Source organism: Lagopus muta, chromosome 20, assembly GCF_023343835.1.
Source record: "Lagopus muta isolate bLagMut1 chromosome 20, bLagMut1 primary, whole genome shotgun sequence".
In the NCBI taxonomy this organism is placed as follows: domain Eukaryota; kingdom Metazoa; phylum Chordata; class Aves; order Galliformes; family Phasianidae; genus Lagopus; species Lagopus muta.
The window spans coordinates 680820-701962 of record NC_064452.1 but is presented as its reverse complement, the minus strand read 5'-3'; the positions used below and the strand labels follow the sequence as shown (position 1 = coordinate 701962).

The 21143-nt window shown below is 39.8% G+C and overlaps 1 protein-coding gene across 13 annotated transcripts in view; it reads right to left on the bottom strand.

Moving 5' to 3' along the window:
• Positions 1–21143, bottom strand: part of LYRM9 (LYR motif containing 9) — a 30464-nt gene that overhangs the window by 4317 nt on the left and 5004 nt on the right. For 6 of the 13 annotated variants that reach the window (XM_048966759.1, XM_048966755.1, XM_048966757.1 and 3 more), the window contains one exon: positions 14030–14100. The exons of 1 other annotated variant lie outside the window; for it this stretch is intronic. Coding sequence is in view for 6 of the 12 variants with exons in the window: in XM_048966746.1 (XP_048822703.1) it covers positions 14030–14100; positions 20559–20607 (120 nt within the window). In the remaining 6 variants the exon portion in view is untranslated. Of the gene's footprint in view, positions 1–14029; positions 14101–20558; positions 20930–20954; positions 21131–21143 lie in introns of those variants that run through there. 6 more of the 13 variants (XM_048966749.1, XM_048966752.1, XM_048966751.1 and 3 more) reach the window with 3 other exon arrangements.

Here is a 21143-nt window from a genome sequence, read left to right as displayed (position 1 = left end):
AGCCTGCTGTAAGCGGCTGCTTTCAGTCAGCTCAGAGCTGATCTCACAGTATAACACAACCCATGCAGATCCTATCACAAATGTACTAAAAACTGGAAGAATTGTTTAAGTGACCCCCATTAGGAAGGAGGAGGTTATGGAGGTTTACATTTCATCATCCATACGACTATTTTAATTTCTTTGATGTTCTGAAAGAACCAGAGAATAAAGTTCCTGGTACCTTCCAACATCTCCTGCAGGAACACTGCACCCTTGAATCAGACACTGTGCTCTAATCTCTCCAGATTTCATAAAATATTCATTCAGAACTCACATTAACTTTCTCACAGATTTGAAAGGGTCATACCTTAGATTTCCTTACATCCATTCAGTTGCCAAGCAGCTACAGCTCCTGACATTAGCAAAAAACTTCTCCAGTTGAGCACTGTCTTATAACTACAAGAGGACAGGGTTTGTCGGCTTAAAATAAAACCCCACAAACAGACATTTACATTTATATATTAAAAATATATATCTATAAGGGTGAAAAGTGACCAGGACAGTGGAAATTTTCTGTTGAACGTGATACAGATTTGTTCCCATCTGCTACGGAATTAGTATCTCTCAAGAATTTTGAAGCAGAACAGAATAAATACCATAGGACAATAATGCTGGAACATTTAAAAATCATCTTTCTAAGCACCTGCAATATGAACACTTGCAGACAATGGTACTTCTCACGGTGGCAAAAAGCTGTTCACCGAGTATCTACAAAATGTCCATCATTATGAGACATCTACTGCTGTGATCTCTACTTTCAGTAAAGCAAAACAGACTGCGGTGAAATCAAGTAGGTACAAATGAGCATCTCTCTACAACAGGAACAAGAGCTCTGCTGATTTACAGCAGTATCTTTAAAGCTTAAGCCATAGCAAAAGTTTGAAGACTGGTAAAATTTATACTATAGCAATTCAACAACAGGTTCTGGATTCAAAAATGTAACATCCTGTGAAGAGTTTGCTGCAGTACAGCTCTTTGTCTGCAGAAGACGTATGAGAAGTCTTAGCATTATTATCTGCATTGGAATTGTGCCCATAATCTTCAGCCAGGAGCTCAGGCTCAGTCACGGCAGGTACTTCCTCTTTCTGAGTACACCTATACACCTATAATGAAAAAGTTTCTGCCACAAACTATTTACAAGGCAGACTGATGACAAGTCACAAGATGAGGCAGATGAGCCAAACAGGTGGGATGGGAATGGGGAGGAGGTGACAGCAATCCGAACATGTTTTTGTGCAGACTAATAGAGCACACAATATAGCTCACCAGCTGCTTAGCTGCTATCAACAGGCAAGTTTTGTAACAGTCTCTTTCAGCAGGTCCTTAGAAAATAAAGGGTCACAGCTAATGAGCGAGGGGTACCGTGAAAGTCCTCAAGAAAAGCTATGACGACATTTCACCAGGAAAATCTTTTTCTACCCCTCAAGAGAAAAAGATGAGCTTTAAGGGATAACCATTAAGTGCTGTCTCATGAACTGATGAAGTAAAGACTATCAAAACTAATTTAGGATTGTCACTTCCTTACACAGTCCTTGGGGAAGTACTGACATTCAGGGGATCTTAAAGTAGATAAGGAACGTTCTTGAGATGGGTAGATGGGCAATGCCAAATCAAACATGGCAATGGCAGCCCTGTGGTTTCGCATGCAGTGCCAGGAAGCCTAATACACATCAGAAACAAAAAGTGGTTAATTTTCATTTGGTTATTATTACTGAATTCTAAAATAAACATCTTCAGGACACAAGTAGTATAGTGTTTTAAGGAAAGATTCCACGGACAAGATGCAGGAAGTTTTGTTTCTTTAATTCTTTACAGGTAACTCTGAAGTAGATGTAATAGGTGATGACCAGAGTTAACTTTCAAACACTTCACACCACAGCTGTGTGTGAAATCACAGTGTCTTGGCATGAAATCTTAAGTTATCTGGCTCCCATCCTCATAAGCTTTCCCTTCTGCCAGTCATTCCCTCCTCTCAGAACTAAGAAGTAACAAAGACAAAACTGAGCTGGTCCTGGCAGGTCACTGAGGTCAGAAAGCCTCACCCACCACTGAACGGTCCCACCTTTATCTGAAACAGATGAGTTGTTCAGTGCACTCTGAGCTTCCCAGGGTGTGCCTGGTTTTGAATATTTGATATGTTCTATTAGTAAAGTAAGAGAGATGAGGTAAGACTTCAAATAATACCTCCTGAGAATTATTCACAGCCAAAATATGGCTTCCATTGGGTTTCAAGAACAATTAGAAAACCATTCTTCCACCATGAGGACAATAAGTTGGCCCTTCAATGCTACAGTAATCTTTCCATTATGCTTGTTTGATTCCAGTTCTGTTCACTCACATTTGTTCGATAGAAGTCATTCACCCTCATCCACTTAATACTTAAGGATTTAAATACTGGGCAAAAAGATGTAACAAAAATTCAGAAACACAGACTAAGAGCTGACTTTTCAGAATGGTTCCAGCCCAACTACTCAATCTGTCAGCTCATCAAATTTGCTAATTATGGATTTGCACTGAAACATTCAGCTTAAAATAGTGATCTGAACACCCCCAGAATGCAGTTCATCTCTAATTCACTTCAAATCTTTTTGCTAAAGCATTTTCTCCCTACAATGAAACCTATGCTGAACATCAGCTCTGTGCATTTTTTTGTTTGCATTCATTCCACTTTGGCATTTGAGAAAAAGGGTGATGATAGTCTTGGAGCTCATTAAGAGATCCCTGTGCCACCCCTCCAACCAGCAGAATGATAAAGAAACTCCAAAACGCGGCTCAGGTAACACAGACTCAATTGTTCCTTAATCTTCTCTCCATCGAATGCAGGAGTAGCAAAACAAGGGTTTTAATACACATCCTGCAGTTCCGAAATTAAGTAGGATGATTCCAAGTCTGTGACCTACCATGAAGACAGAAATATAATAAAAGAACTTAACCAGAGCAGGCCTCAGTTTTGTTTGGGCACCTCGTTCATAGACTTCTACAGTGCTGGTTAAGATGATCAACCACAGTGACAGAAAACATTCACATAAACAGCAGGGTATGGCAGGGAAGATTAGAGGTCTTGTGTTTCTTCAGTATCAGCAGTTTTCACTTACAAGTCATAAGCAGGCCTCTCCCAGCGCAAAACAAAGCTTTAAAACATGTTCATTGTTTATTATAAAAAGACTTGCCTGCCCTTGACATTCTCTTAATCTTCTTTTAAACTTGGTTATAAAAACCAAGATGGGAAGAAGGATGCATAATACCCGCCAGCAGCAAAAGCAATAAAAGTACAGCAGAGAAGAACCAATTTGTTCTTGCTTTTCTTGGGACTGGGTGACATCACCAGCAGGACTGGAAGGAAGAGAGTGCTGAGAATGCACTGTACAGCTTGCTGAATTCACAACCACCAGCCACTGGAAAGACTTTAATTTGAGAAAGCCTCCATGCTTACAGCAGAAAGGAGAAACTCCCTCGTAGCAATTTCCCTCAACTGCTACAATGATAGCACAACTCACATTAGCTGTCTTCCACTGAGCAGAAAACTCTTTATTCTTCCTACAAGAACTCCCAAGCTTGCTAAAATCTTGTGCTGCTTCCTGAAAGCAACTGTTGTCTTTCTTACTGCACTTCACTGTAAGCCCACCACAGGACACAGAAAACTCAATGGCTGTTTGGCAGAATAGCTATTCAATCAAACCAACCTAGTGACTTTCTACAGTTTCTTAGCATAATGCAATAGTGTAGACCTACTGCCGCTTCCCAATGTTTAACTTTGCACTTGTACACCACACCGTATTAGAGCATTTGCATCAGAACTTGAAGTAATTTGCCCATTTTGCATACACACATAAAGGACAATGAAGTATAGTAAGAATCTGCACTACTGTCTTTGTTCTAAAAACATCCTACAAACGTTACCATTTTTATCTGCCAAGCAAAAAAAAACCTTCAACCTCATGAAGTCTGGCTATAATCGTGACTAATAATGTAAATTTCCTCCTGATAACTTAAATTTTATGCACAGTACAACAGACAAACTGTCTAAACCAAGAACTGTTGAGTCAGAAATAAAATAATACACTAATTATGCTTTTCTGGAATGGATGACTGTATAATGTCCTAATCAGAAGGCTGAAATCAGATTTGCAGTTAGATAAAGCTCTGTTTAAAAGAGACAAGTATAAAGAGGCACAGAGACTATTGTGGTATTTCTCTGCATAGCAAATCATTTACATTCCTGATAATGGTATTTAAATAGTGAAGCAAAAGCTGACGAAAGCCAATTAATCTCGCACTCTGTACTAGCGAGCCTGTAAACTGACCCTGCGTACACCTGAACCCTGGATACTGATACAGCACTATCAACACTACACCACTGCTCAGATGGTTTGGTGTTTTTCCCTCCCCCTGCTGGTGTGTTTTTCAAAAAAGTCCCTATGGATCAAAAGCCCGAATCTCACTCCTTTCAGACCGGTTAAATAGCCACCAAAGCTGGGCTTCAGAGACTCCAACAAGGAGCTGAGACACCCTAACTGACACAAAGCTAGTCTGGAGCACTGCCAGACAGCTCAGAGACATCCCTGTGTCCACAGGGCAGCAAGGTCCCCAGTGCTGAACGCTATTCACCAGGATGGTGGGGGTTCCCACAGCCAGCCCAGTGCTCTGACCATCAGCCCACCTCAGGAACTTTGATGGGGAACACATTGCTGCTGACTGCTGCCATCTCACACAAATCCAAGCACACAAAGCAGAAGTTGGAGAGAAACAGCTATGGAAATAGAGAACCACCGGGTATTATTTCTCACAGTCGGATGTTATGCTGAAGGTACATGTGGACACAAAAGCTGGTACCAGAGCTTGAGGTTCTTGCCCCATATTCTCTTATGAGCTCATCACAGCACACATTCAAGAAAACCATACTGCCCCCTGGGTGTCAGTAGGCTCTGTTTGGACTCAATCAAAGATTGTTGAGAAACACATGGTAGATTTTGCAAATTAGGATTGAGCAATCAAAACTCCTTAAAAAGGAAAAAATAATGTAAAGTATCTGTTGAGCAGCACTAGTACAGTTTCAATTAGGAAGATGCTTCAGGATATTCACAGCTATGCAAGTATTCATAAAACAGCACAGAAATAGCCTATTTTGGGATGTTCCTCCCCCTCCAAAAACTGCTATATATTATTTCAGGTATTCCAACATAAACACAAACCTCAAGATATCGTCTAGTTGCCTAACGTGCCAAAACTGACTTCCTTGAAAATAAAAAAAATAAATGCCCAATAATAGACTAAAAAAAAAAAGTCACCAATCAACTTACTATTAAATATTCATAGCTCAGCTGTGTAACCTGACCTGCCATGCCTTTTCTGGGCCTGCTTGTATTAGTATGAATATAAATACCAGAAGTGGCATTTCTACAAAATGAGATAGTAACATTTTCTGTGCAGAGAAGTAATATTCCAGCTGCCAAAATAAGAATAAAATGGGAGGTTTCTTGAAACCTCTTTAACCACACAATATCATGGCTCAAGATCTGATATCAGTCCAGGACAACACCCGAGTGCTGCTTCTCTGCTGCTTCTCAGTAGAACCCCCACTCTTTTGTCTTTGTACATGGTTACATTTGTCCTCCCTTTCACGTTTCACAGCTTCCCACATGGAATGTGGGAACAGCCTCAGCTTTTGGACAAAGTTGTTAAAAATATTTACAGCTTCCTGCAGCAGAGTAGCAGACTTGTCCTGTTTCAGTGAATTAAGTGCCTTCTTCTCTAGTTACTGCACTATGATAGGTTTTACTTATTTCCTAGAAGGTCACAGAAGAATGAACAGTGCACTGTGTTCAAGGCCAGCTCTATGAGTTCTGCTGCCTTAGGCAAACCAGCAAACGTCTGTCCCTACAAGTCACATTCACTCACAGCTACCGAACGCTTTGCCGCCCTGGGCAGTGGCCTGCCCTGTAGATACACCCTTTCTCATGTACGGGTGAGCATGTACAATGCTGAAATTACATGGTAGTAAACACATCTCTCCAGCATGCTGAGCTTTTATTAAGATCTGCTGGTTTGACATGATGATTTCTGACGAGCTGTGGCCTGTCATTATTGTGGGTTCTGTCCTTTCTGAATACGATCTCTAATGTCTTATTGCATGAATGATGATAGTCAGACATTCTTGTTCTGTTTACTTCTATTTCTGTTCTCCTCTGCTCTGTGCTTTGCTTCTCTGCATGCACCAAGCAACGTCAAACAACAATTAAATGACAACACAGGCCTGTGCTGTAAAGGTAGCATTATAGAGTATCAGCATACAGGAGATTACAAACTGGCCAAACAACAAAATCCAAAGATCTGCCTGACAAGGAATTGCCATTGGTCAGACAGGCCTCAGGCAGCTTGTCAGCCTCAGAATTAGGCCTGATGCTATTGAACACTAACAGAAGTTGCCTTCCAAGCAAGAATTTAAATGTGCAAACTTCACTCTTTGCATCATCAGAGCTGGATATGATGACGACAGGATAGAGTAAGTGGTAAATTGCTGGATAAACTGGTTCCACTCAAAAGTTGTGCTGTGATGCACCTAAGTATTAAACAAACAATTCAGAGTGCAGGTCAGAAGACTGCTTGTGTGAATCAAGCAAACAAAGCTTCAGGACAAGAGTTTTACCTTACAGCATCATTTGGTATCACAAAGCAGAGACACGCAATATATCAAACACAGCAAAACATGAAGGCTTACCATCTAACATCAGTGAGACAACGCACTTCCTACATTTAGGCCAGATTATCCAGTTTTGGATAATTAATGAACATGCTTAGACTAACCAAATATGCTTTGCAGCATGCTCACCAAACACCAAATTCAGGCAGCAATGGGGGCACAGACAGAAGTCTCCCTGGTTTAGGTGCAACTTAATCTTTTTTTTCCCCCCAGTGACTACTTCCAGCTCACAAAGAAAATTCTGAAAGCCACAGTCTTATAAGAACTTTATCTTCCCAGCTGTGAACCACTCGGTACAAGTTCAGCGAAGATGAATTCAGTTTTTACTGATTAAGTTTGTAAGTATTTATACTTGAGATCATGCCCAACACAAAGTGAGTTTTATCTTTTTGCCGTTAGCGTTAAAACAAAGCTGCCTGCTCATTCCTCCCTTTCTTGTAAAAACTGCATTTTGAAGTGCTCCAGATTAGCAACAGTGGTTCCCCTTATTACTGCATGACAGGTAGCACAATAACTTTCTGGCTACAATTCTAGGCCCACTACAGCATGAGCAAAATACATGCCTGCTGATGGGAGAAATGTTCATAAGCAGCAGTATTACAGAACATTCAAGTCTAGGAGTGTTTAACCTCTTAAGAAGGATTTTAATTTGTACAGTTCACTAATCAGGGATTGTTACCATACCAACAGTCAATCACATGGCCAGATGCCCCACCATATCTTAGAAGCATCTGTGAGTTCTTAAAGCCATATTTCAGGTTCTCCCAGAAACTTCACTGTCACCTCCATGGCCTAGCGCAAAGAGAAGCCCAAAGTCTCACCCAAAGAGAAACTGTTTTATAAGAAAAGCAAGGAAAGGTCTGGCTTGCAATAAGCTTGCTGCAAAGAAAAAGTACAGTCCAGCAACTGGCTTTTCATTCAGAGACAAAGGCTCATTCTCAAACTGCTGGCTGCAGTGGGATTCCACAAGAGAGCTCCTCACAAAGCCAACTACTGAGTGAGTCTTACTCAATATCCATGCTTCGATAGATGCTTTTCCAGGTCAGGCTGGACCAGGCTCTGAGCAACCTGCTCTAGAAGATGACCCTGCTTATTGCAAGGGGTTGGACTAGGGGACCTTTAAGGGTCCCTTCCCACTGAAATGGTTCTATGGTTCTACAAAAGACCTACACATTCCCTACTCCTTGGGGGACAATTCATCTCTATACATAAGGGTCTTATTTTAGAAAGTTACAATGTATTCTTTTGAAATAAAAACAGCAATTCTGAAGGAAGCCCCCTCACTCATTCAAGAAATCTGTATCTGACTCCAGAAAGGGCTGTGTGACAACCGTTTCCAGTGCTCCATGACTTGACACTACTAAGACAGAAGCAATGAAAATCCACAACTGACAGCAGTGGCAGATGTTAGCTAGTGCAATGTATTTGAATTGTAGGGGTCTAAACTTTGCTCGAGCAGAGGATTAGATGAGATACTGCTTACATTAGCTTAGTCCTCTCTGTTTCTCTCTGATCCTGCTTTAAGATAGCCTCTCAAAAGGAAAACAGACGTATGCTGGAAGAAGCCAGTTTTGTTAATTGTAAATAAGCTCCACTGTCCACAGATCGGACCTGCAGTGATATCAACAGGCTGGCACTGCTCCATTGGCTTTAACAACCACAGCCCCACTGGGAACATAGCTCCCCACGGCACTAAGAAAAAACCATATGCCTGCCCTGTGTGAAAGAGAGCTGTCCTCAGCCATTTTCAGAGTCAGGGTCTTCATTTAAATGAGAATAGGAACAAATCTTGGGGACAAATGCTGAGAATTCAAACGTCCCATTACATCTAAACCATGGGTGTACAAATAGACAACACAAGCATCAGATCTCTCTGAAGCAAAAACACCCAAGAAAATTGAGCTTCCAGAAGATGAAGTAGCTTTCACAAAATCACACAGCAAGTCAACAGCAGAGCTTACACTAGAAATCACCCTTTGATTCTCATTAGGAACTTGTCCTAATTCTCTTTTATACACATGAGCTAAACCAGGTTCAATATCCTCTATGTATCTGAATTTCTACTGGCGTTCATCCCACCTATCTGAATTTTGACTGAATGGCTCTGAGGCAATTCAAATATTTCTTTTTTTCTGCAGTATTTGGGTACTCACACAGAACTCCAGAGCATTCCCCTCACATAAAGGGCATTATCACCCGTAGCAGGATAGTTCTTCACAGCAACATCAGCATTTTATGGGAAGGGAGGTGCCTTGGGCTTCACCCATGACTCAGATTTGCTTACATTTCATGAAGCCTCAGTAAAACGGGGATAAAAGCTTTGGTTCGATGGAAGTCACGGTGCTAACCTTCATATCTAATAATTAACTCCATTATGTCGAATTAATTTGATATAATTATTGGTGATGGCACAAAGCCAGTGGCCCAGAGAAAGTTGGAGAAACAGGAAGAACAGAAGTCCTAACCATACACAATACCCTATAAATAGCTTTTTTCTTTCCAGAATGAGCAAAAGACAAAACAAGTTCATTACAGTCATCTGGCTTTACTCAGCCCTCTCAATTATCCCAACACCAGACAAATAGCTGCAAAATCTAGCAAGTGATCTAGAATTAAAACATGCCCTGATAAATCTGACACAGCACTCCGCAAGCATCTTCTCCCATCCTATCAACTAAACAATACAGATTTAATAATGTTTGAGAGCCACAATGCTTTTCCTTTACCTAAAGACATTAAGAACATTTTCTTGATGCAATGTTGTCAATTGGGTTGGTTGTTTTTGTTTTTTTGTTTTTTTGTTTTTTTTATGAACAATCTGGAAAAAGCTTGCAGACTCTTTATTTGATCTGCAGTTTTAATCTAATATTTTCCAGACTTACTCAATTCAAAATAAATCTGCCAACTATAAAACAGCTATGTTCCTTTATTTAATATTTCTGTGATTTGCTCTGAAAAAAGTACAACAGTACTGCATTCTTTACTAAGAAAATACAGTTTACTGAGACATTTTTAATTTTCTCATGAGCTTAAAAAAAAATCATGAGGAAGAAAAATTTGACACGATTGTCTTAAGCGCTGGGAAGTACATGGACCTGAAAGTGAACAACAAAGCATTCACTCACATAAAATTCCTGAAGTATAACTAGAATTCGTAAAGGATTCTCTCACCTCTTCCCTTCTCTACTGGAAGAAGCATTCCCAGACCCTCTATGGCCTAGCCACACACCATGGAGAAGAGATGCATTTACCAAATATTGAAGTCACATATGGCAGAACACCAAACACCACAACTGTGCCTAAGCCATCAGCCTCCTCACACTGCAAGTCAGCACTGTGCCCCTTTTCCCAGTTGTGAACCTGCTCACTGTGAGCACAGACAATCATGCACCCATGTGCCAGCTTTGTACATAAAGCCCAAGGCAAACCTTGCCTTCATCAGGCTTCACTGGGTACATGGACGTAGCACCAAGGGTGTTTGTTTCCAGTTATAAAGAATTCAAAAATTAAGAGATCATATGACAGCATCACTTTGATATCTCACAGTTTGAGAGGACTGGTAATTAGTTATGAAGAGCTGGGTACCTCAGCCTGTCTAGTTTCAGTGTGAAATACTGCTTTGTTTTTACATCTGTCAATGTTGTCAATAAACAAGCTTCTACACTTCTAATGCATTTTTATTATCCTTGGTGACAAGAATAAAAATATCTCTAGAAGTCACCAATTGTTTTCAAAAAGAAAATCAAAGCACTTAGCTGTAAGAAATGCATTTATTTTTTCTAATTTGGGAAATAAGTGCCACCACTATGCCTCCAGCCCACATCCACACCCGGAGATCTGATGCTTCTCAAACAGACAATTTTTCAGAATTTAATTGCCAGTTTCCAATCAGCCTCATCATTTCAAAGCATGCTGTATCACATGTATAACTTCTGTATTTGATTGCAATAGGTCATTTTATGCCTAGATCTGAGAGGAGAAAAGATATTTCCCATGGGGAATACACTACTGTATTTTTTGAAGAACCAGAATTACTTGCTTCAAGAATATAAATAATCTTTGGGAAAAAAGCACTACATTCACTTGAATAATTACTGTAAATTTTTCTCTATTTATCATAATTTAGTTTTAATTTGGCGTTTTTGTTAATGGCTTGCACAGCTGACACTGGTGTGATACCCATCATACAGTGACCAAATAAACCTTTTCTACTTATTCTATCTGTAGAGGCTTGCTTTTATTTTGTGCTGTTGCTGGACTAGGACTGAAAAATTCCATGCCCAGTTTTCTCATCTATCAGCAGAGCCTCAGAAGTACAGGAGAGGTCAGGCAAAGGTAGAATAATTACCAAGGATCTGATTCAAAGCTCCTTGGGAAGGGAAAACAATAAAAGAAATGTGAACTGAGAGCTATTAATGGAATTAGTTAACAGAAACAAACAAATACTACGTATTGCCATGAAAGAATTTCCTCCCAGTGTAACTTGGAATATCAGTATTGTACCAGTATTAGAATTGTATTTGGAGGATTTCATTCTTCCACCAGAATTTCTGCAGGCAAACACTGGCTGTAGCACTAAAAGCTACATTAAAGTCACTAGCTAAAATTTTGGTTGGTGAAAATAAGCATCTATGAACATCTATCAAATTATCTCTGAAGGTGAAATAATTACAAAGGAAAGGGCAGGTGGCATGCCCAGCAACAAAGAAAAAAGAAACAGGGCTAGAACTTTTTAGCCTGCACAGAAGTAGAATAACTGTATGTGGTCTGACATTCTAAAGCTACTTCTCACCAACCAGGCAGCGTAAGGGGTGTTAGCATAAACGAGCTCATCTGCTTGTCCATGACACCAGCCCACACCTCCATCTAGAACTCCTCCTTCTCACACCCTCAGCCTGCTTTTCACTTCTGCCGTCACAGATTTGATTTTCCCTTTCATGGATTTCTGCTTGAAAAAGCATCGCTGCCTCAATTGTCTATTTTCAGCCTGCATTGAAGAAAACCCTTTAGTTCAATTTGTAGCCACATCCTGTCTCTGCCTCCCCCTCTTTCTGTTCCTAAATATAAGGCTGATGCAATGTGATGTGACATGACAAAATAACACATTTGCATCGGCAGAAACTTTCTCTCCACAGCAGTAATTAAAGGGAGTAGATAAAATACCACTGAAATTGGTGCTTATTTAGCTTGGAAATAAAAGACAAAGAGCTCTGGAGGGATGTTCAAGCGTCAAGAACATGGCATCACTGATGAGTGGCTTCTTTTACACGCCTCCCTGCTGCAAAATGGTATGGTAGCTCAAACAATGTAATCTATTTAAGAAGGAATAAAAAAAAGGAGATTTCTGTGGACTATATTTGTAATCAGTGAAAATCATTTCATGTATTTTTGTATTATAAACAGTACGAAGATGCACTTGTGGTTTCATCAAAGGCAAGGTCATTAAACTTGAAAGCTCAGGCTCTCAAACCGAGCAGAAGACAGACCTCATAGATTACAGTGAGAACTGGGACCTTAACACCTTATGTTTTGAGTATAGATACTGCAGAAAGACAGGTACTCACCTTCAGCTGCAAGATAGAGCTTTGTTATTGACAAGGACAAGAACTCAGAAATGCGGCCTAGCACACCAAATGCAATGACCTCAGCAGGATTCACACATCAAATTAAGAACACACATCTTACAAAATAATATACTGTAACTGATTTTGTTGCGTGGATACCCTGCATATACTTGACAGGGATAGAAGGTGACACTAGTGAAAGAGCAACATTTGGAAGCTAAGGGTTCATTTTTTATTTTAGAAAGACACTTGAGGTTACTTTGTCCCTATGAAGAACTCACAGAAAAGTCTGATAGATGTTCCATAGGCCACAGGATTTAACAGACACAATATGCTTTAAGGTGACACTTCCTGCTTTCAGGAGCATCTTCCTTCTTTCCTTGTTTACATGGGGCTATTCTTTTAATCCCATCTGTGACTGGCACTACCACTCTGCTTAAAACTGGCAAGCCACATTTTGAGCAGGCTCATCTCCATCCCAACACAGATGGCATCAAGAATAAGGCAGGCCAGAAAAATCAGCTTGCATATTATGCTTCAATTTTTATGGGTCAGATTATTATTCAAAGCCATCAAAATGGCAATCCATGTGATGTGCCTCCATTGGAACTGAAGTGATACACTATCACAACCTCCGATGCAGCTGGTTACAAATAGCCTGATGAGCCACATTTTGATATTTAAAAAGCAAAATTATTTTCCTTTCCAACCAGACTCTAACGGATCAAGGAAATGTCTTTAATGAACCAAAAATGAAGAGACTACCCTCATCCCTGAAGAAGTGTATAGGCAAGGCTCTCTTGTCAGAAAATAGTTTAGCATCTATGTTAAATATTCTCTTAATAACCAAGCCCAGTGCAGATGTTGGCTATGTAATTAGTTCCAACCTCTTTGTTCAGCAAGTCAGGAAATTCTTACAGATTCAGGGAGGAAAAAATGGGGGGTAAGAAGAGAATTTTGTATGTTTTCTTTGGTACCAGAATAGCAACTGTGTTAAAGAATAAAAAAAGCAATGCTGAAACAAGGTCAAAAACATAACATTGTTTCCAGTCTCCCTGCAGTAACGCACCAGACAACTGCTGGATTCCCTCTACTACAGGGGCCATTTCCCAGATGATCCAGAAGACATTCTTCCACATTTGCAGGATTTAAAGCAAGCAACTCTGCTAGTGCAAGAAGCTCAGAACAAAGACATTTTAAATGTCTCCTATTCTGTTATCACATCACCCAAAACTCAAACAACTTATGCTAAATAACAGCTAGGACCATCACCCACATCACTGTTTTTCCATTCAAGTTTTATTACTCCTCTGACTTCCCAGCAAGAATTTCCTGGCTAAGACACTGTACCAGTTCTTCAGGTGTTCCCTCTCAATCAAATACAACATACACAGACACAGCACATTCCCTGCACCATATTCAAATTGCTAATCCATCTGTAATCCTGATGAACCTATCAAAACATTGTTTACTTTGGTATCTGCAGTGGCAATTTGAAATTAGGATTCTGCTACTGCCTTTGTCAGCACAGCTAGAGGGAAAGAGGAGTGTTCCTAACCATAAAATATTTGCAGGAACGATTTCCAGAACACACGTAAGTCATAACTAATCTGCATCGACTTCATTTTCACCATTTATTTGTGCTTTGGCATTTTCACCTTTTTCTCTACATGGGACAAATGGGCTCCTAGTGATTGCCACAAAACCAAAGAAAATAATCACTTACAGCATTCAGAGCAAAAGAGCCTCGATTATCCTCACAGATCAGCTCTGCCGAAGTCCAGCAGTAAGTGAGACCTGCAGAGAAGAATCAATTTCCATTATCTGGTTTTCCCCAACTCACTACTTAAAGTACCATCAATAAGAAGAGCAGAAGTCCATCTACAGCACAAATTTCATATTTATCAGCATGTAAGATTTCACTCTCATCCAACTGGTTACATTACAAGTGAATTCACAGCCTTGAGATGCATAGGTTATTCTTTCAGTGATCTATTAAAGCATTTTTAATAAGTATACGCTGCCAAAGGTACTGAGCAATTCCAAAGCACTCAGTGGAACCAAACCTTTGCTATTTCCTGTTTCTGCACATAAGAACTATAATCTCCAATACTCAGAACTCTGAAAAAAGACAATTTCATAGAGAATTACATGTTTGTAACAGCACAACTCTGCTTTGGAAAAGTGCATCTATCAACACTACGACAGCCTAGCATCCTCTGATTAAAACTGCGGAGCTATTACTGGGTTATTTGGCTTTCCACTCCCATCACCATAGTGCCACAGTCCCCTCCCAAAATGTTCAAGCACCCTTCTGAAGGAAGGGGCACAAGGTATCAAATACCCTGCTGCATGACCAACTTCTGCTGTTAGGAATTAGCTTCCAGAAGGCTGTAAAGAACTAGAATCATCTCCCCTGACAGTTACTATTTTAACTGAAAATGTGATTCACAACAAAGATAACGTAGAACATCCAAACAGCATCTGAGAATTTTCCTTTTTACACTATTTTTAAACATTCTAACAGCACACCATATTGCTTTAGAGTTGCACCTCACTGTAGGTTCGATGACTCACATTTAGCCCTAACAGGAGAATTCAGGACTCCTTCCCACCTCCTCCCTCCATGAAACTTCATAAATTCTGGTTATCTGCATCAGCTTACTCCTCCTTCCATCGTGGATGGACATTCTACTCTGTATGAGAAAATCCTGCTCAATCAAATACTTGACTGCACAGTGAGCAAGGTGAATCAGGCAGACTGGTTCTCTAAAATCAACACTGATTCCTTTCTTTAGGAGTTGATGCAAGTTTGTTGAAGAGAAGGGATCCTAACATGCATCTAAACACAAATGGCTCAGATCATCTGCTACTTCAACATTCAAAAAGCAACTTGAAAGCAAAGTCCTGGAAGGTACCAGCAACAGCAGAACCTGAGTTGATCTACATGACTTCATTGGAAGGACAGGTTTTGAAGAATCTAAATCAAAATTCTCAACTGTGTTTATAGAATTACGATCAAAGGAACTTTTGACATTGGGGAAAAAAAAAATCTAGAATTGTTTCAATTAAAATCATAACTTGGCCACATAATGGCTGACAACAGCTTGGGATACTGAATTTATGCACAAATTGGAAATGCTGGTTCCAAGAATAAAAGCATTAAAACTCGCATTCGAGTTATGACTATAGGAGATGCTGTGTTTGCAGCCAAGACCTATAATACACATCTTTATGCTCAGACCTCATCTCATCAGCATCAACAAACTCCATTCTTTGCAAGGATGTTAGTAGGTCTCAAAGAACTGGGGGTGGGGGAAAAGTAACCACTTGTACCAGCTCACACAGCCTTCAGTCTGTTGGTTTTTTTGTTTGGTTGGTGGGTTTGTTTTTTTTTTTTTTTTTTTTTTAAACCTATTGCCTCCCTGTAGTCTGGGGCAACTTATAAAGAAAGACTAAATTTATTTTGTGCAGGAATAATCATCTGAAACACTAATTATACTAAAATAAAAGCACCTGGAAAGGTCACATGAAGCCAAGTCTCACCCTATCAAGATTCATATATTCCTTATAGGAAATGCTGGAGAGCAGATTCAAATTCAGTTAAAAAACAATCATGAGACAACTGAAGCTTTCTGGTTTTGGCGGAAGAGCTGAACACTGGCAAGTATTTCATAGTATGGCTTTCACCCATTAGAATTTTGTTTTCTAAAGAGCAGATAGGAGCTCTGATATGTCCGATCAGTCCTGAAGAAAACACCTATTATTTAGCAGCATTAATTAACAGTCCATAGACATATCTGCAGTTAGTTACCCAGTAGGACATTTATGATGCCCTTTCAGAAGTATATTGTCCTTTGCTGTTAACATGCAGCTAACATAATAGCCAAAGAGCAACCCAATTAACTTCTCCATGGGCTGAAATTTAAACCAGCAATTAATTCTATAATTCACTTAGCAGAACATCAGACACCTTTGCTGGGAAAGCTGAGCAAATCTACTCAAAGCACACAAAATTTAGTTTTGAGAACACAGGAACTGCTGTTAGTTTGCATGTCATTATTTAGTGATAAATATTACTCAGAGTTCAACTTGAATTTCTGCCTCGGAATTATAGGAGCCTTTAAAAGAATTCAGCCCATGTCAGATAACTCCCCTTCACACTGTGAGAAGCACATAAAGGAGCACTGATGTGTGAATTACATTCCTAACATGTTTACTAGCTAGTGTAAGTTGGCTAAAGCCAATAATCCCCAACTTGCTGTGCTATTTATACCAGCTACAGAGCCAGTAGGCTTCAGAGATCCAGAGAAGCCAAGTCAAACTGCACTCATTTTTATGCATGATACTGGTAATATTCCTGGATATTCAAACACTGATGTGAAGAGCTGCAGCCTGGAACAATGTTTGCATGGTACTGTTAACATTAGAATATAACCAAGGCTAGAGCTTAATTTTAAAAGTAAATAAAGTGTCCTCCTAAAGCAATGTCAGAGAACACACGGCCTTGTTTGCCATTTGTAAGCATACATACTTCAAGCAAAACTCACAGCCCACGTTCACTGGTATTTAGGACTGAATAAGACATTCTTGCATAGCTGTTCGATTTCTTATTTATCATAAGGTCAAACGCAAACCAGAATGTCATATTGCAATTTCATAAGATCATAACATAATAAGCATAAACTTGTTGCATGGAAACTGGTACTTTTTAACACGCCAGAAAGTTTTGAAGAAAAGTGACAGGTAGGAGAAAGGAAGAGGATTATCCACACATCTGAGGCATAAAAAAATGCAGAATTCTGATCTAAAGACCAATAAAATCAGTGCGAGTTGGCAGTGGCAGGAACAGAGCTCAGAAACGTGAAGCAAAGTAGCATTAGGTACCTTACACTTTATACCTCAGGTGTCCTTGAAAATTCCAACGTCTGAACAACAAGAATACCACTCATGAGCATTTTATTCTGCAACATTTGACTCTGTTTAAATCCGTGAGGGTGGGTAGCCAAAAACTGAAGCAGCCACGAAATACATTGTTTCCAGGTTACCAATGAGGTTACCAGTGATCCTCAGCCAAACCCTGACACCAGCTAACTGGCAGCAGCCCTTGTCTCTGCACACTGCAGCTCCACCTCCTGCAGTGGCCAGAACAGCAGGACTATGACCAGAATCACCATCCCCATTTCTTCCTTTGGCGCTGCATGTTGGTCAGCTTTGCTTGAGAGAAACATCCCCACAACAGCCCTACACGACTCCTCTCTCACTTGTTTGTGATGAAGGAGTTAATATCTGTGACCCAAATATGGAGACCCACTTTAAACTTGCTGAAAATTGCTTTTTAATCCCAGCTCTCGAGGATTTCCTTTGAAACCATCTGCCATGCACGCTCAGTGCTCCTCTCCCATATACATGCAGGATTACTATAATATGGATTCTTTTGTGTAACTTAATACATTTCAGTATATTATAAAATTAGTTGAATGTTTCCCTTTAAAAATAAATAAATTACATTTTCATACCAGAAAGTCAAAATCAGTGATAAATCCACAGAAAACCAGACCCTTATTTATCTTATTTACTGTAGCATTTACATTGCAACTCTTGTTTATGCAGTCAGTCTGACAGAGATTCAAACAGTTCTGAGTCACTGAACCAATGTAACTTACATACTTGCTTAAAAGAAAGCTCAAGCATTCTCCAGGACATGATTTAAACACGTGCCTCCCCAGCTACAAGTTAGTTTCTGGACTGGAAGAAAGAATTAACTGTGTGATAATTAAGGATCAAAGAAGATTTCTAAGTATCCTTAAATCTGCAGTATTTTCTATTTGCTTATGATGAACCTTCGTGCTGTTGTAATTTCCTAGCACGAATACTGACGAAGTGATACTTCAGGTCACATTCACACACTCATATTTTAACAAACAGTTATTGCAACTACAAGCACTTGGGCAGCCGTCTAAAACAAAACAAAGAAATACCAGCTTAGCAGAATAACCACAGCTCGAGTGATTGAAAAAGCAGGCAGTCAGCAAGATACACCTACAACTCATTTCTTGGATCAGTCTACAAAGTCAAAATTCAAAGCCCCAACAAAAGCAGAGTATTTTTCATATGGAATACTTTTAAATAAAGTGATTATTTGCTAGCAAACACTCCAGGAGAGGGAAATTAGGCAAGTTATTTGCATAGTTTTAGTGGTGTAAACAACATCAACATTTCAGAAGACAGGCCCATAAACTTCAAGAGTATTCCTTTTCATGTTGAACAGTCACTTAATACCTAAGTTTCACTAGATATTTCATTAATATCTATTTTTTTCCTGCACGTGAGCAATTGAAAGAAGTTGTTAACATACAGGAGATCTGCACACGCAGAGGTTGGAAGAATGCAGAAAAGCAAACAAGCAATTCATTTTGTTTCAGATGTTGGAGCACCGTCCTGCAGATGTGTTACTTTTAATACAAAGCAGCTCCTAAGATGAGTGAGGAGGAGAGGACAGAACCAAAGCCCAATCACTGGGTGTTCACATTTAATGGGCTTCCTGCATTCTGTCCTTATAATTTTCCTTCACTAAAAATTATATTAAATTCATTTTGTCTTAAGCAACAGTGGGGAGAAACTCAAGATATCTAAGATGGCTGCTTGCAGATTCTTCTAGATGATGTGTTAGACTGTCATTTAGTCTGCAAGCGGGTATAAAGCCAGAGCAATTCACAAGATCCTATGGCCCAGCCTGGAATGAAACTATGAAAAGCTTCACGTCCTGCTGCAACAGCTTAATGGCAAACGGCTGGCAGAAGGCTGCAACAGTGCTGCAAAGATGGGTGCTAATAAAAACTAACAACAAAAATAAATGCACACTAACTCTAAATCACTGTCCTCTGTGTAAGGGAGAGACTGATTGAAGCCCACCCACAGGCCATTGGGGCCTTACTGCATTCAGCTTCTTTCCTCCTTCTTAAACCTAGTCAGTGATGTTGAGGAGTTGGAAAGGCATCAGGATGTGTGTGATGCCAGTGCTGTAGAACATAAAAATGCAATCAACTGATGCATACATAGCTCTTGCCCTTTTCACACACAGAAAACCCAGAAATATGTCTGCACAAATGTACATAGTGAAACCCTCTGCCAAGGCTTCCAGGCAAGGGCAGAAGTTCAGTGTGTGAAGGCTCAGCAGTCATTTAGTGAGCAGAGCTGTCACTGATAGCATCCAAGTGCTCTGGTACCATAGCACAGGAACCTAATGACCAACTTACTTAACAGAAGTGATTCAGAAAAGCTTGCATGAGGGAGATGTGAAGATTTTGATGCTGTGTAAATCTTTTGATTTTATCAGAGGATTTGGCTTCATGCAGTCCATTTTAAATTACCATCATGGGCCAAAGTCTACTGACATATATGTAGGCAAGTTTGGAGTCAACCTGAAATTTGTTTTTCCATACCTGTGATGACCAAATAAAAGCACAGGCTTCAAGTTGCACCAATTACAGCACCTCCTATGCAAACAAGTCCAATTAGCATTGCATTATCCCAGTTTACACGAGTCAAACTCTAAAGACAATGCTGAAGTGAGATGCTGTCATGAACAAGACTGCAAGTTTATTTCCTATTAGTTCCCAGATGTTATGGCTTTTTATGTATTTCCATCTTGACTGCATACGACAAAGAAATACAGTAAAACTGGCAAGACCACAGGGAACAATCACTTCTCTGTACCTCAGTGAAAAACAGTGTTTAAGATGCCTTCTCAAAGCTGCCCTGCTGTAATGGATAGGTGTGCCTGCTGCAAAGACCTCAATTTAAAAATTACTGTTTATGAGTGTTTCCATAAAGCGTTGTTCTTTTCTGATACTGAATGAACGTGGTCTATTACAACACTCAAGGCACTCTGACATGGTGAAGGATTGATTTATGAGCTATTGTGCTAGAAAAGATTAGTCATTATATGAACAAGCTCTAAGAAGCTATCCAGACTTGAAATGAGGGAAAAAAAAAAAAAAAAAACAACAACAAAGAAAGAACAGGCTGGACTTTGTGTTATCATTACAAAGCTAAAGCAAATAAAACTAACTGGTATTTACTGATGTATCAACCGCAAGAACTTAACAGCCTAAAGGTTTTATCTCCTACCCACAACTTCACTGAATCTGATCTGCAGAGTATTGGGTCAAAACATAGTAATTCTGACAAAGCAAGTTTTAGCACATGCTTTGCTTCAGCGTAATTGAATGAAGGATGAGAAACTGTCATACCTGTTAGCCATGACGCTGTGAACAAAATGCTTAGCAAGAGGCATGTCATCAATTTGGATCAATTCAACTGGGTCATTCAATTCATTGTCACTGGAATCGGTGACAGACAGAAGCCAGGCCTCTGAAGGACAGTATTCCTAAAAACACCACCACAGCAGTGTTAGTCTCTTCACTGATCAAACCTACAACCTCAATAATTCAATTTATTTTAATTACTGGAGTCTTAGCCTCTTCCTCCTCTACTCCCCCTCAGAAAGAGATACTGCAGAAACAAAGAGCTCAGATACTGCACTCAGTTTGAAGAAGGAAGAAACCTGCTTCTCTCCTCGCTCCACTACTTAGAGATCCTGCTCACACAAATACAAGTGGTATGTCACGGTGTTTTAACTTCTTCACCTTCTGGGGATAACATGCTGCAGAGTTATTTTAAGAACACAGCTCATTCACAAAGGTCTCCAATTCTGTCTTCAGAGACAAAAATGATTTTCTTGCTGCTTCAAAATCTGCTGGCATGACATTAGCTTCAGAGGGAGTTCATTTGTTGTTCCGACATCAAAATGGAGCAAAAGCAGCTGCCAGGAGAGC